Below are 17,241 nucleotides of genomic sequence, written 5' to 3' on the forward strand. Positions count from 1 at the left end.
GTATGTACAAAAGATGACCTAAAATAAAACCGCTGAGGGGTCGCATCAGTGTTTCAATGAAGTCTTCTCAGGCAGCACAACCCTGGTCTGGGAGCTCAATGTGACCAGAAAGTGGAAATCATTTTCAAGCAAAAGGAACCACTTACAGTACAGAGAGTCAAAAGACTAGGTATGGAGCCAGCTATCTCTGGGTATTATCCTAAAGAATGAAGTCATCACTCATCTGATAGGAAAAGACATCCACAGACCGAAGGTGAAATGTTAGGAAAGATCACACCACTCACATGGACTACGGAAGCAAGCAGGAATTTCCATCCTCAAATCAAAAAAAAGTAGAATTCAAGCCAAAGTTAATTAAAAGGAATAAATAAGGACATTTCATACTGCTCAAGGGAACCATACACCAACAAAACATAACAACTATAAATATATATGCCCCAAACAATGGAGCATCTGTGTTCATCAAACAAATTCTTCTCAAGGTCAATAGTCAAATTGACTACAAAACAATAATCTTGGGTAATTTTAATACAACTCTCTCACCATTGGATATATCTTCCAAAACAAAAACTGAACAAAGAAACTATAGAACTCAATAATACAATCAATAACTTATATTTAACTGACATATATAGAATATTTCATCCTTCAAAAACAAGCAAATATACTTTCTTCTCAGCAGCACATGGATCCTTCTCTAAAACAGACCATATAATATGCCACAAAGTAACTCTCAGCAAATACAAAAAAGTAGGGATACTACCCTGCATTTTATCAGATCATAATGGAATGAAATTAGAAATCAATGACAAAATAAAAAATAAAAATTACTCCAACACCCGGAGGCTAAATAATGTGTTACTGAATAAACAGTGGGTTGCAAAAGACATCAAGGAGGAGATTAAAAAATTCTTAAAGGTAAATAAGAACACTGACACAACATATAGAAATCTCTGGGATACTATGAAGGCAGTACTAAGAGGAAAGTTCATTGCATAGAGTTCATTCCTTAAAAAAGAAAAAGACTCAACAAATAAATGAACTCAAAAAGCTAAAAAAAAAAAAACCCAAACACACAAATAAACAAACAAACAAATAACCCAGTCAATAAATAGGCCAAGGACCTGAACAGATACTTCTCAGAAGATGATATACTATCAATCAACAAATATATGAAAAAATGTTCATCATTTCTAGCAATTAGATAAATGCAAATTAAAACTACTCTAAGATTTCATATCACTCCAGTTAGAATAGCAGCTATTAAGAATACAAACAACAATAAGTGTTGGCGAGGAAGTGGGGAAAAGGCACACTCATACATTGCTGGTGGCACTGCAAATTGGTGCAGCCAATATGGAAAGCAGTATGGAGATTCCTTGGAAAACTGGGAATGGAACCACCATTTGACCCAGCTATCCCTCTCCTTGATCTATACCCAAAGGACTTAAAAATAGCACACTACAGGGACACAGGCACATTAATGTTTGCAGCAGTACAATTCACAATAGCTAAATTGTGGAACCAATCTAGATGCCCTTCAGTAGATGAATGGATTGAAAAAAAAATGTGGTATATACACACAATGGAATGTTACTCAGCAATAAAAGAGAATAAAATCATGGCATTTGCAGGTAAATGGATGGAGATGGAGAAGATAATGCTAAGTGAAATTATCCATTCACCCCCGCCAAATGCCAAATGTTTTCTCTGATATAAGGAGGCTGATTCATAGTGAGGTTGGGAGAGGGAGCATGGGAGGGAGGAATAGACAGATTCTAGATAGGACAAAGGGGTGGAAGGGAAAGGGAGGGGGCATGGGGTTAGAAATAATGGTGGAATGAGACGGCCATCATTATCCAAAGTACATGTATAAAGACACCAATGGTGTGAATACACTTTGTACATAGAGATATAAAAAATTGTGCTCTCTCTCTGAGTTGCAATGTATTCCACTGTCATATATAACAAATAAGAATAAAAAATTAAAAAAAGAATTAAGTCATCATACTACAGTATTATGTTTACAGTAGCACAATTCACAATAGCCAAACTATGAAACCAGCCTAGGTGTCCATCAACGGATGAATGGATAAACAGAATGTGGTATATATACATAATAGAGTTTTATTAAGCCACAAGGAAGAATGAAATTATGTGGCTTTCAGGGAAATAAATGAAACTTGAGACCATTATGTTAACTGAAATAAGCCAAACTCAGAAGGTCAAGGGTCATGTGTTTTCTCTCATATGTGGAAGCTACAGAGAAAAAAGGACATAAAGGGGAGGGATTACATGAAAATAGGAGACTAGTAGAGTAGAGAGGGCAAACCAGGGGGAGGAATAAGGGAGGTACTGGGGAACAAAACTGGCCAAATTATGTGGTGTGCATGTATGAATATGTGACAATGAATCCCTCTAATATCTATAATTATAATGCATCAATAATTTTTTTAAAAGGAGGCATTTATTATGCTCAGCTGCTTAGTACAATACTTTCCCATGGGGGTTTTAAGAACACATTGTACTTAAAACACACATTTTAAAAAAACATTTGTTGACTAAAACAATTTGGCATTTTTTTTCCCTAGAAGCTTAACTGATAATGAACGATCAATAGGAAAAGTAAAGTAGACTGTGGCCCCATGAACCACTCCTTAACTTCAATCTTAATCAGGCAGCTGGCAAAACGTCTGGCTGTTTGGAGCTGATGCATCCTGAACATGAGAAAGTACCACTTAGGACCCCCATATCAGGTGTACCCTACAGCTACAATGTCTACCTTGCAAAAGAAAAACAAAGATCTTATCAGATCAAGAGTGCTTCAGTGAATGAGAAGTAGAAACCACGACCCTTGGGTACCTACGTCTGACTTGGGTACAATGGAAGACATCAGTGATTATATTTTCCCCTGTTAAACTGAAAACTGCACATTAAAAGAAATTTCAAATTCAAATAAAAAAATTATTTGAAATCCTACCACTGTGAACATCCTTCAAGACATCTTTCTACAGACATGAAGATTTGCAAAGTAGTTTAAATAAGGTTCATCAGCATTTGCTGCTTCATAGCTTGTTTTCTGAAATCAAACATATATTGTACAATCTTTTTTATTTATGTAAATCTAAATCTAACTATCACAATACTCCATTATCCTCAGAGCATCAGTTCTGGGATTCCCAGGGACAACAAAATCCACAAATGCTCAAGTCCTTTATATAAATCCATGAAGTACTTCACACATCTTCCTATCCACTTCAAATCATTTCTAGCTTATAATGCTTAATATGATGAAAAGGCTATATAAATAGTTGTGATACTTCCTGTTTTGTTCAGGGAATAATCACAAGTAAAAATATCAACAATGCAATTTTTAAAAATATTTTCAATGTGAGACTGATAGAACCTGAAGATACGGAATGTCAGATATGAGGGTTGACTCTATGTTGACAGCTGACTTCTACTTATTTGCTAGAGGGTGATTATCTTCCCTGGAGTGGGGAGCTAGGACAAGCACCAACCCCAAACACCATACAAGCTCAGGAGGCCCTCTTCCCCCAACCCCAGAGCATCCCTAGGTTTTACCAATCCTAATTTTTATTGATATGTTAAGTGAAAAATAAACTTAATTTTTACCTTCACTTTTAACTTAGAAATATAAGACTACCAACGACTTGATAATCCTTGCATGTGTTTAGTGCCCATTTATCCCTATTTCATGAATTATCCTTTCATCTTTTTCAGTCAAAAACCCTACACATTATGTATTAATACAAAATCTTTGTGCATAGTACAATGATTTACCATGCACTTTTAAAAATCCCAAGTTTTAGTACCCTACGCTGCCCCTTTACTTTAAAAAGTAAAACTTAAGATTTGCTCCTGAATAAGTTAAAGCCCTCCAGAGCTTCCTGCCACTAGCATGTTCTAGGACAGGTGTCACCCAGCAAGAACTTACCAGTCCGGAACACGGAGAGCTGGGCCAGCATTGGCACTTGGTGGGATTTCCCGTCTGCTGTCACGAATGTTCGCTTCTTGGTGTTCTCAGGTTGAAACCGCGATTTCCACAAACCCTTAAAATATACTGCGTTGACGAGGACCATTTTGGTGAGCATGCCATCAATAAGATCTGGGGACAGCAGGCTGTCGATCATGCCTGTGAAGTCCAAGAGCAAACAAGCAGAAACCTCAGGACTGGTGGCCATGGTGAGGGCAAATGGCTGTTGATCAGGTGGAACTACAAGCCAATGGATTTTTAAAGGACTTTAAAAGACAATTGTTCAAACACCCTTTTATACGTTCTAATTTTTTTCTCACCCAATTTACCATGTTCAAGGAGAGTTTAAAACAAGTTAAAAATCCAAGACTGGAAAAGAATGTAGAGATCCCTTAGTTAAAAGAATCCAAACTTTAAATTGAGAAATTACAGCTAATTTCCTCTAACCTCCCTGGTTTAGAATAGTTTACTCATTCAAATAAACTCTATTTGGTTAATCTTCCCCATTTTTACTGATTTTTAACAGACACAGTGACTACTGGTGAGAGTCCTTGGTCCTCACAAGAGAAGTGGTTTTGTGTTGCTTTGTTTTTTTTCCTCATTGGGTTGATTCAACACCTGAAAAATAAATACTTCAGCCCTTGCAGAGTTACGAGGAGAAGCACTTGATTTCTGTCAAGATTTCTGAAATGTTTAGAATCCCTGGTTATCATAGGCCTCATAATTACTTAAAAAAAAAAGAGCTTAAATTGATTGGCATTTGCAGGTAAATGGTTGGAGCTAGAGAACATAATGCAAAGGGAAGTAAGCCAATCTAAAAAACCAAATGCCAAATGTCTTCTGTGATATAAGGAGGCTGATTCATAGTGGGGTTGGGAGGGGGAGCATGGGAAAATTAGATGAACTTTAGATAGGGTAAAGGGGAGGACGGGGAAGGGAGGGGGCAAGGGGGTAAAAACAATTGTGGAATGAGATGGACATAATTACCCAAAGTATATGTAGAAGACACTAATGGTGTGAATATACTTTGTATACAACCAGAGATATGAAAAAATTGTGCTCTATATGTGTAATATGAATTGTAATGCATCCTGCTGCCATATATAACAAATTAGAATAAAAGTTAAAAAAAAAAACTCTAACCTTAAAAAAAAAAGAGCTAAAATTGAACAGTAGTTTCTCCATGTATACGTCAGGCATTGAACTAGGTCCCGACTAGTCATCGAGCCAGTCTCGATGACCTCCTCACTTTGAAAGACGATGCTGTGCATGAGATGTCAGGGATGGTCTGTCTTATTTGCATCAGGAGTGAAAACAGCTTCCCAACAATGCTCACAAGGCTCTTCTCGAGGGAGATTGTGGCTGAAGCTTGTCTTTTGTTTTCTTTTCCTTTTTATTCTGGTATTAGGGACCAAACATGCTAGGCAAATGTTCTACTTTCTATCTCTGAGTTCCAAGCCTTTTTATTTTGAGACAGGATCTTACTGACTTGCTGAGGCTGTCCTTGAACTTGCAATCCTCCTGCCTCAGTCTCCTGAATAGCTGGGATTACAGGTATGTGCCACCACACCTGGCTGGGTTTTCAATTAGGTTCTTTTGGCTTGGTCTTTGAATATTTGAATATTCAGTCCTCTCTCTCTCTCTCTCTCTCTCTCTCTCTCTCTCTCTGTGTGTGTGTGTGTATACATGTGCACACTATTAAAATTAGTTCATTGAAATTTTTTGCTCAATAAAGCAATGCATGACACAGATGTGAGACATAATTCTTCTAGTGGTGACAATAAAATAAACAGATTCTAAAGAAGCCATGCCACCTAACTCAGCAGACAGCATTAAACCCTTTTAACTGAAGCTTAAGGGGATCCTGGGCACAAGAAGCAAACATTTCAATGAGCCATGGCAAATGGCACAGGTGACATTTCTATTCTACAACAGCCTCATTGCAGCTCCTAACTGCCACAAGGGGGCGGCAATGCCACCTTCACTTGGGACCAGAAAGGAACAGTAAGCTATCAACAGGCATCATTCAATTCAGGACAAGGCTGGGCAGGCACTGTGGGGGAGCGGGGGGAGAGGCATCAAGGGTGGAGGTCTGCTCCTCCAACAGTGAGCTCCTCAGACTTCGTTCCCAGTATAGTGATGTTGTTTCTTGCCTTTGATGGGAACATCACCCTGTATAGTCCCTACTACACTTAAAGATGTAGCCCCAGGGTCCTCTCTGTTTACAAGCCTCCCATGACTCTCCTCCCTACTTCCTGTGAGATGCCTCTTCCCTCAACCTTCCATAAAGCCCGAGGCTTAGCACCATGACACCATTTCAACTGCCTCCCTCCCCAGCTAAAGTGAACCGCACTAGACAGAGCACGCTGCCACTCATTCCACCAGCCCTGCGAGCAGCACGCACGCAGCGCTCCAAAGTGTCTGAGGAAGCCTTCTCAGCCTTTTTTTTTTTTTTTTGCAGAAATAAATAATGCCTACAATTTCCACTTTTAGGATCATTATATAATAAGGAGGCAGAAAGCAATAGATGGGAAAAGAAAGGCTAAGGGGAAAAAAGGTAAGAGAAGCACAGTATGGAGGCAAGAAGGCACCTGGGACCTTCCATCAGTAACTGCCACAAATGTGTGTCCATCATCCACCTGGCCATCATCCTGGGATACCCACCCAACTACCGGGTGCCAGGGCACTCTTTTTTTTTTTTTTTTTTTTTTTTTTTTTAAAGAGAGAAGTGAGAGAGAGACAGGGAGAAATTTTAATATTTATTTTTTAGTTTTTGGTGGACACAACATCTTTGTTGGTATGTGGTGCTGAGGATCGAACCCGGGCCGCACGCATGCCAGGCGAGTGCGCTACTGCTTGAGCCACATCCCCAGCCCCCAGGGCACTCTTATATAAGAGACCAAAATATGAGCCCTGCTCTCAAAGAGCTGTGGCTGAGACAGAGGTGGGCTGGCATAAAGACTTGGTAAAGCACAAGCTGCTATTTTACAAACACCTTAGAGTAGTGATTCTGAGGACTGTGAGGGTAAACGCAAGGGATTCTGAACCAATCAGCAGGGACAAGGACGGATGGGGTCCTTGAGGAAGCACTACTTGAAATAACAAACAGCTCACACATACTGGACAATTCCTAAGTACTGGGCCTCTGCCAAATGCTTCATATGTATTACTCATGGCCTCATGACAATCTTTATGCCATATTATTACTCTCATAGGTATCACTATTGCATTTCCATTTTACAGAGGTGAATGCTGAGGCACAGGGAGGTCAAGTCACTTGCCCAAGGTTACATAGCTAGTAAGTGGCAGAACTGAGCTTCAAACTCAGAACCTGCTTTTTTAACTATTATGCACTCACATGAAGGCAGAATTGAGCTGTTATTGATGTAGGGAAGCAGGATAGAAAACATCCCAGGCTGCTGGATGCATGTGTGGGTCTGAGAAGGGACACAGGGTGAGAAGCAAGGGGACCAAGAGGAGCCCACGTGGCTGGCACACGGGTTACCTGGAGAAACTGAGACTGCAGGGTCCGACAGGTCAGACCCAACACGAGTACAGCCAAGTGCCTGCGTGTTTGACTCTCCCTCTCTGCAAGGAAGAAACTAGCATCTCCTTGGGATGAACTCCTCAATCTTCCAGTTTTGGAAACTTGTGGGAGCATCTTTGGTTGTGTGGCTAGTAGCCAGAGAAGCTGCACGCTCTGCAGTGTTCAAGAGTCTCACATGATGAAGAACTGCCCTGCTCCTTGCATGATTTTCAAGTACCCACCCAGTATCTGTGTTAGTCAGAAGCCTTCTTAGAATCATTTGAGCCCAGAACCTCACTCTTTTTACATGTAAACCCAAGTTACTCATCCACAGAAATAGATTTGTATGTGTGTATTCTGTAGACTTTTAACACACACTGAGTTTGCCAGAAATGTGACTTCGAGGCAAATAAAAATCAAATGGAGCCTATGCTTTGTTTTGTTTTGAAATTTATCAAGCATTTTGCATAATTATAGAAAAAATTGCATCAGCAATGGTAATAACAGGGCTCAGGGCTTTTGAGTCACCAGTACAGCACAGCCATCTCGGCTTGCAGCTGACACTTCACATTTACTTTAAGAATCTGGTATTTTGTTATGTCTTCAGGTATAGTTACACCCAAGAGTTTATCTATGAACACACATATTAATTACTTTTATTTTCCCTTGCTTTTATGGTTTGACATTGTCTTCTTTTTTTCTTTTTTTAATTGGTATATGTGGGCAGAGGGTATATTTTCCTATGAAATTCATTTTAGGATATTAAACAGAATATTAAAAATACTTGAAAACCACCAGGTGGCACACTAACATAATTTAATACTGCCATCCTGCAGATAAAGAGGAGGGCCAGGTTGGCGTAATGACATCACACAATCATTAGCCAGAGTCAGGGTCAGGGACCAGTTCTGAGAGCGCCTGCTGCTGGCTGGCTATCTTTCCAGGTCCACAAACTCCATGGCCCAGAAACACCACTGAGCACGTATTGCCGCTCTCCTGAGCCAGTCATGGTTTCAGGAAAACAGAATGGTCTGCACAGTGACTGAGGAGGGATCTACCAAAACCACCAGGGCTTACTTGCCCTGAGCCTTCTTCTTCACTGTTCACCAGCTCCTCCAAGGGTTCGCCCACCTCCCATAGGTAAGCAGGTGATGGGCTGCTAGTGCCTCCCTCAGAGATTCTGACTCGGTCAGCCGGGTCCAGGGTTCTGCATTCTAAACATGCACCAGGTCATTCTGATGCACAGGCCCCAGGACTGTGCTTTGAGAAACATGAAGGCTGTGCTTTCCCTCGGTTTTGACCTTGGGCTTCTCCCTGGGGAGTCTCTTAGCTACCACTCTTATGACTGCCTGTTCTGTGACCACAGGTGCCCAAATCTGCACTCCTAGCATTAGGGAAGCTGACATCCTCTGTTGTTCTAGCCCACAGCTCCTCCTAAACATTTCCACATGCACCTCCAGTTTACGGACCGATAGGTTTAAAACACAGGTGGTGGCATCTCCTCCCTCTAATGAAGTAGAGACTCCTAAATAAGTGATCATCGTGAGAGATGGAAAGGCTGTAATGGGGAGTTTGTTGACATATAATCATAGGCCAGGAGAACCTGAGGGGGCATCCAGGGTCAGGGGATGGAACAAGCGGGCAGCTAGAAGTGAAGTGGCAAACCACGCCAAGGACGAACGGGATGTCCCAGACAAGGGGACAACAGCAGCAAAAGCAGGAAGGACAAGTCAGAAAACCTTTGAAACAGACAAGTGCCTGTGGGCAAGGACTGCAGAGGAGACACAGCCACAGGGAGAGGTGAAGGGCCGAGCGCTGCCCCTGCCCCGACTCCAGGCAGGTAGCCCCCAGGGGCTTCCCAGCCGGGCATTTCTCTACAAATTGGAGTCCACCTCACCCCTCCACTCGGAGTGCAAAGTCACACCAGACACTGTGGCCACTCACCCCTGGTCTCGTTTTTAACCCACATGTTGATGGAATCGCTGGTGGACACTGGGTCCGCAAAGTTCATACTCTGCACTTCACACTGAAACACGTCTCTGTTCCTTGTAACAAAGGGCAGTTCCATTTTAAAGCCATTCTTGACAAACATGGCATTTGCCACTGTCACAATGTCTTTATTCTTCTTGGACACGATGGCCTTGTTGATCTTCTTTAGCATTTTACCAACTCCTAAAGGAAAAAAAAACGTAAAGCAGAAATATTTACGAAAGCATTAAGACAAGCTTTTGTATTACAGCGAACAAGTATAGGCGAGAAGGAGCAGCAAGTCTCCTGTTTTCTCAGGGGACTGTTTCTTAAGGGGGCTGGAGTTCAATGACAAAGCTTCTTAAAAATCAGCTGCGCTCCTGTATCAAAGCGGACGTGCTCAGCTACTCTCAGCACCTTCCCTGGGTGGACCTACGCTCTCTTGGTGGCCGCTGAGGGCACCAGGTCCTTATGAATGCTGGCATGCTCCTCTATAGCCACGTGGGGATCCAAAAAGGGAACTTCCAATTCACTCTCTCTCTTGTCTACACATTGTAAGTGCTACTTCCTTTCTTGCCAAGGATTTAACAATGTGACTTTTTTTTTTCTTTTTGGGGAAAAAAAAAGATGAATAAAATAAACATTAGAAAGACTATTAAAAATTGCCATGTGCCACCAACCAGAACAATGTGATTTTTCCCTGATATCAAGCTCAAAAAGTAAAGACATTAATTTTATGGCAACATAAGCTTTATTTTACATGAGCCATTCATACATGCTCCGTTTAGTTTTAGAGCACAAAAAAGAAAAAAATAAGTCATAAGGATGAGATGTTTTGTTTCTACAGAGAGCTTGAATTTCAGATTCTTCTTCAACACCTGGTGTCTTTTCAAAATAACCTGCCAGTCACCTTGACAGTCTTTCAAAGGGCTGACTTGTCACTCTAAATGGATGTGTCCTTCAGACCCCTTCAACAAGGGCAGGGCATGGTTGTCCCATGGTCCACAAAGGGTCTTTCTGACTCCCCCCCCCCCACCATCCTGTGGGCTAGGCCCATTTTACAAGCGAGGGAGCAATGGGCTGCAGTGGCTGAAGTCACTTCCAAGGCCAAGTGCCAGCTTGCTTTGACGCAGGCCCCTTCCGCAAGTCCTGACGTATCCCATGAAGAAAAGACCAGGGCAGATCTTCCGCCACTGTCCCGACCTGCCTCCTTCCCCAATGGGAGTATTACCACTGAGCACCCAGGGACCAGGTCTCCAGGACCAAAATGACCTGCATTCTGAAGTCACCATCCTCATGTGACTGGTAGCAATTCTGGAGGAAGAATGGGTGTAGATGGATTTGGTGGCCAACAGGACAATATTATGAAAACCTCAGAAATAATGACTTCAAATTCATGTGGCTGAGCATTAAAACAAAACAAAACAAAAAAGAACCTATTGCCGTTCTGGAGTTGTCCTGGCTGGCAGGGCCTGGATCACAGTAGGAAAAGCCATAAATCTTCGCAGCGATTCACAATGAAGTTATAAATCATCCAGTTTCTGAACATCCAAGCAGCGGGTGGAACAGTGTGTTCTAAGAATTCATCCCTTCCTTGTTTCCAACAGGTGAACAAACTGCAACTCAAGACAGAAGTTTCACGCTGTGACAATGGAGCAGGGCAGCTAAACCTTTGGTCCTGGAGGCCCTGGAGGCCACACTGAGAACCAGGCCAGTGGGCGCCTAGAGTGAGGCACTCAGAAACACAGATCCCTGCCCCTCTCCTCTTACTCTCCCTGCAAAAAGCATCAAGGTGGGGATGATTCTTAGAACTGAGTGGCTTGCAGGGGTAGGAAATGGCTTTCAGGTAGGAAGATTTCCTTGATTTCCAATGAAACAACTAAGGCCCAGACGTGAAATGTGACTTGTAGGTAGGTGTAGGATGACTTCGAAGAACACCTAAACTAAAGGAAACATCATGCCAGGGACACAAGCTGGCCTGGTGCAATTAAACAGGTAATTAAAAATGTTTTTTTTTTTTCTCTTGATAAAACTAAACCTCGTTCGTGGATCCTTAATTTGAAAAAAAATATTTTTAGGTTTTAGAGTTAAGTAGTTTTAAAACAATAGAAAGGGACATCCCATGTACCCTTCACCCAGTTTTCCCAATGGTCATATCAAAAAATTGCCCACGGTCCAGTCCACCGAGCTCATTCTGATGTCACTCATTATTCATGCATGCACGTGTATGGCTCCGGGTAACTTTATCACCTGGGCAGGTTCCTGGAATGTTCCCACAGTTGACACATAGGAGAGCTCCAGACCTGGAGGCTCCTGGTGCTGCCCTCTGCCACCTCCCCTCTTGTCATGCTTTACAAGAACGTTTAGGACTCAACGCACTTTAGCTGTGTCCACCATGCAAGTGGCAGAGACTGGAGGTGGGAACTGAGAGATGTAGTGGCTGACACAAAGCCACACCAAAAGAGGCTAGTCCCCCTGACCCCCAGCTCCCGAGCACCTTCTCTGCAGAAGAGGCTGACCCTGGGCCCCAGCTGGCAGCAGCATAACCTCCGGATGCTCTGCTTCTCAGGGCTATAGCAAAGACCCCACAGTGTCCCTCCTAATGCAGGTCTCCTGCAGGCCCCGCTGGGGAGCACAGAAGGCACACGCACCATTCACGCCGTATCTCATCATCATGGTGAGCTGCTTCTTCGTCTTGCCATCAGCTCCCAGCTGCAGCATCCCCAGCACAGATGCGATCCCATGGGGGGAGATGATGATATTGTCATGAGGCCGTGATTTGATGATCTGATTGAAAACTTGGATCCCTATGTTTGAGCTTAGTTCCTCGAGAGGCAGAGGGTTGAACAGGGAGCACACAAAGGGCAAAGTCACTGTGGTCAAGAGGAAGAAGGAAAAATGCCAATTCATGGTTCCTTCCAGCAAGGACGGCCTGAAAAATCAGATAAAAAATATTTACATCATACTCAAATGAACACAAAGGGAGGACTACTTTGTAGATAAGGAGGTATGATTTACTGTACTCAGTGTAATTAAATGCCACGCAAGACAGAACAGTTCAGATTAATTAAATCAGCCTTAAATACACAGAGCTTAGGCAGATGGGCAGAGACAGTTGGCAAACTTCTATTTGCTGGATTCCCATCAGGTACCAGGCACTGTCATCATATCATTATGTAATTCTTGCAACCACCCTTTATTCCCTGAGGGTGTACCATGGGCCACGCCATTTCTAAGTGCTGGGCATACAACTATAAATAAATGGGCAAGACCCCTGCCCTCATGGCACCTCCAACCCAGAGGGGAGACAGAAAATGAACCAGCAACAATAAAGTAAATGCAGAGAGGAATAAGGACAAGATAATAAGGCCAAGTGACATGAGTGAAGGAGGGGTTAGGGTGGGGGAGTGAACAATACTAGAGAGGGTGGCCAAGGGGTACCTCTACAGTGGGAACACAGTGATGAGATCTGAATGGTGAGAAACATCCGTGGATGTGGGAAGAGTGTGCCAGACAGAGGGACGGCAGGACCAAGGACTGTGGAGTGAACACAAAGTAAGAACTCCATTCTAAGGTCAGCACAGGGAGCCAGTCCCTTGGGCTGCCCTGGTCATCTTATAACCACACGAACTTGATTCTTTAACTGTAAGCATGTTACTTTTTAAATTAAATATTTGTTAGTTAAAATAAATTTCAACAACTTTAAAGCAGCACCGGGGCAGAAAAATTGGTAAATTCATAAAGCGTGAGACGGTGCTGCTGACAATAATATTTTCAATTACATTGACTTGTTTTAAATCAGCTTCATCCCTTGATTACCACTTAAAGAGTTTTCTTTGCTATGACAAGAGGTACGAAATTTACTTGTATTTGCAGAAAAGCAAATACTTTCTTTAAATAAGAACCCCACAGTAGCAGCTGCTACAAACAAAAGCAGAATTTGCAATATTGCTAATTTAGTCTCCCTTGGAGGCCCAAACCTTTGCTAGGCACAGGTCTCCTGTGGGGCCAATTTGTGCCCCTGTCATGTGCATTTATATGTGGAAGGCTGGGAACATGTGCTGAGAGTAAAATAGAAGCATTTTAAGAGACAAGGGACCAGAGTCCCCATGGGAGAAGAAAGGGCACAAGGGTCAACAGGGTTTGGTCTCCCTGCTTCCTATCAATACTTCCTGAACTTCCCATGCAACGCCATGGCAGATGTTCAATAAATACTGTGAAATTAAATTCTACTGCTAAGAGCACTATGTTCTACTTTTATTAATCATTTCATTCCCTGAAAATAGTATTTATTGAGTGTAGCTAAGAAAATGCTTGTTTAGTCCTGAGCCACTCCGTCACCTAAACACTCTCCAAGACAAATGCCAGCTCTGTGTTGGGCAAGGACCGGCAGCATAAACAGCACTTCCTGCCTGGCTCCTCCACACACAGCCAGCCACTGGGGCCATCATTCAAGTGGATGTTGCAATTTTCTTATGTATTGTGAAACAAGCACCTTTTTAAAAATTCAGAACCTTCAGTGTTTCTCCAGAGCCTAATTGTAAAATAATTGTGTAAACTTGACCTGTCTAAATTCAAAGCATGTAAGTGACCTACATACACTCCCACTTGGGCCTTTACTATGGCCAGGGTGGCCTATTTTGACTCTGGCACCTCTGACTGGCTCTAATACCATGACAATCCCCTGAGTTTCCTGGAGCCTGCTGGACACTGGAGAGTTTCCAAAGCCTGACTATGGAAGCTCTACTTGTTTCATCTAAAAATTAAGAATTTTGCTCTTCCTTCTTCCCTCTCCCCTCTCTTTCTTTCAAGCCATAAACTTCCCCTTTAAAACACTGGAATGTACCATAAAGTGGCCATAAGTAGAAAACAATTCATACAATGTTTGTTCCAAATTGTCAAATCCAATGTGCAACATCAATTTTAATTGGTAACTCTTGCCTCAGTCTATTCTGGCATCTACCTTCAGCATGCCTTAATCTGTCCTCCCCAAAGAAATACTTCCGGATTAGTGCATATTTGAATAAATATTAGAATTTGCACACTCACAAAGCATAAAGGATATCAAATTGATTTTGCCTCTAGTAGCTTAAGGTTGCTTACCTCAAACACCATCTCTATTTCTTTCTCTATCTATTGTCATAGAACAGGGAGAAAGGGTCACCGACAGTAAGAAATCCCAAGCTCCAGTGTCTTGAAAGACAGCCAGAAGAATCTCTCAAATAAAATAGCTATCTGATTTAGCAAAATTCTGCTTGGTTATGAATTTTCACTCAAAGAATCATTTCATTATGATGCAGAGAAAAGCTGCCATGGGTGTTTTTATTGGATTCTTGGACTTGGAAGTTTTTGAGAGATGTCTATGTATAATTTATAAAAGAGTCCTGGGACAGTGTGAGAGCTGTGCAGAACTTGGAATCAGAGATATTTTTGATTGATTTTCTGGACAAAACTTATCCTTGGTTTCAACTTCCTGGGCCAAATGCTCATCATCTCAGCTTACTTGGCTTGTGCACATGTCTAAACATAAGCTTCCACGTCTCTCCAAAGTTCAGTAGCCAGGAGAGTATAGATTTTAATCTATAAACTACTTTATGTTTGTGGAAGTCTTAATAAATAAAGATACTCATGTCCTACTAGAGAATCCTTTACTTGAAAAAACTCTTGGGTTTTTGGACTTGGAAACGTTTCATCTGTACAACAGATTCCCATAATGGAAGAACACACTAACCTGTTCATTTTCAAGAGAAATTACACTTTATATTTTCATATAAGAGAGAAAGAATAAAAAGTATTGGCCAAATGTCTTGTGTAGTATCAATATGTAGAATCATAAATCTGTTTAAGTGTTTCTACTTCTTAATAATGTTTTCACTACAGTATTTTAAAAAAAATCGTATGGTTTAGGCCATCATTGAGAGAGACCATAAACCTACCAATAAAGCTAATGCCACAGGCACATCCTTCCGAATGTCAGTTTTTCTTTCACCCTCTACTTCTAGTTTTTCTTACTCTAAACTTTCACTTTCCCGCATGGAGAGTGTCTCTGAAGTTACAGGCACTGCTCTGAGCAAATGCCAGGTTCAAAATGCATCCCTAAATTTACAAAAGTGCCACTTGCCAAGGGTAGACAATGAAGTGCACTCTGCAGACACAATGGCTTCAGCCGTCACCTCCTCGCAGGTGAAGTGCAGTGCTGCCCTTCTCACAGTTCACTGCTTACTTCCACCTCACCATTCAGAACTCTATGGTGGCCCGAAGAACCCTGCACGGGTGGGCTGTGGAGGGCCGATCGCCTCTGACACTCCTTTTAAACAGCTCTATTTTCTGTTGACGGCCTTGGACTTTCCTCTCCTTCTCTCCCTCATCCTCTTCCTGGTGACTTGCAGTGCTCCAGTGCTCCCCCAGCTCCTTCTGTGGCCTGTGTGAGGCTCTTCAGGGGCCTTTCACCTCCTCCACCAAGTTCCTACAGCATTCCTCCCTGCACCTCTCATACTGTTTTCTTTCCTTCCAACAAGAAACTTACAGAAAGCAGGGCCATGGGGCTTCAGAGTCCTGGTGTCCACAGGTCTATGTAGAGGCTTACCACCAGTAGACACCACACCAGAGGCTGAGCTGTGGGGCTAATCCAGGGGCTCAAGGGCTTGGTCTGTTGGAATGAGGACATAGTGACTGTGACTCCTTTTTGTGATTTTGCAACTACTCATGATCATTCCCTAAGTGGGATCATTCCCCAACTTTTAGGGTTTCCCAAATGGTAGGTGCTATTATAATTCTAATTTTCTTCTTCATTCATGGGTGCAATAATTCTATTTAAAAACAAGTTCCACCCCAACTGTCTGGTCACCCTGAGGTTCAGTGGTGTGGAAAGAGCAGGATAAAAACCTTGATTTACTCGCCAAGTCTAACAGCTTTCAGTTCAAGATGAGTTAGTTATTTGACATTCTTAGCTAATGAGGGACATCTGGCAAGATAGTGGAATGGGGCCGGACACTTTCCTGGCTGCTCCATGGTGTGAAACTCAGAAAGCAGATGGGTAACTTCTCTGCAAGTTAGGTACTAGAAACCTTCAGGGACGCTACAAGTCCACAGGTAGAAAATCTACTGCCTCAAATCCATACTTTTAATCGGGTAGACACACAAACAACATGAAAAACCAAGGGAACAAAATTGCCCCCAAACCAGCCAAGATACTCCAGCAACAGAATCCATTGATTTTGTAGAAGATATGTCAAAGAAGAAGTTTAGAAGGTACACTGTTAAACTAATCTGTGAGGTAAAGGATGATATAAGAAGTGATATCAGAGAGCAAATATAGAAGTGAAACATCACTTCAATAAAGAGATTTTTAGAAAAAATCAAGCAGAAATCCTCAAAATGAAGGAATTAATAAATCAAATTAAAAATTCAAAGGAAAGCATCACCAACAGACTAGAACACTTGGAAGACAGCATCTCAATGAAGACAAAATATATAATCTTGAAAATAAAGTCCACCATGGAGAAAAGATGTCAAGAGATCATGAACAGAATTTCCAAGAAATATGGAATAATATGAAAAGACCAAACTTAAGATTTATTGGGATGGATGAAGGCTCGGAGACACAAACCAAAGGAATACACAATCTTTTCAATGAGATAATATCAGAAAATTTCCCAAACCTATAAAATGAAATGGAAAATCAGATACAGGAGGCTTACAGGACACCAAATATACAAAATTACAACAGACCCACACCAAGGCACATTAT

The 17,241-nt window shown here is 42.0% G+C and overlaps 1 protein-coding gene across 3 annotated transcripts in view; it reads right to left on the reverse strand.

Moving 5' to 3' along the window:
* The window catches only part of SERPINE2 (serpin family E member 2), a 60,944-nt gene that overhangs the window by 13,885 nt on the left and 29,818 nt on the right, over positions 1–17,241 (reverse strand). For 2 of the 3 annotated variants that reach the window (XM_081261683.1, XM_081261684.1), the window contains 3 exons: positions 12,143–12,423; positions 9,468–9,695; positions 3,959–4,156 (listed from right to left, as the gene is read on the reverse strand). In XM_081261683.1, the coding sequence (XP_081117809.1) occupies positions 3,959–4,156; positions 9,468–9,695; positions 12,143–12,423 (707 nt within the window). Of the gene's footprint in view, positions 1–3,958; positions 4,157–9,467; positions 9,696–12,142; positions 12,424–16,017; positions 16,131–17,241 lie in introns of those variants that run through there. The other variant, XM_081261685.1, reaches the window with a different exon arrangement.

This window comes from Spermophilus citellus, assembly GCF_964194105.1.
Source record: "Spermophilus citellus genome assembly, chromosome: 11".
Taxonomy (NCBI): Eukaryota; Metazoa; Chordata; class Mammalia; order Rodentia; family Sciuridae; genus Spermophilus; species Spermophilus citellus.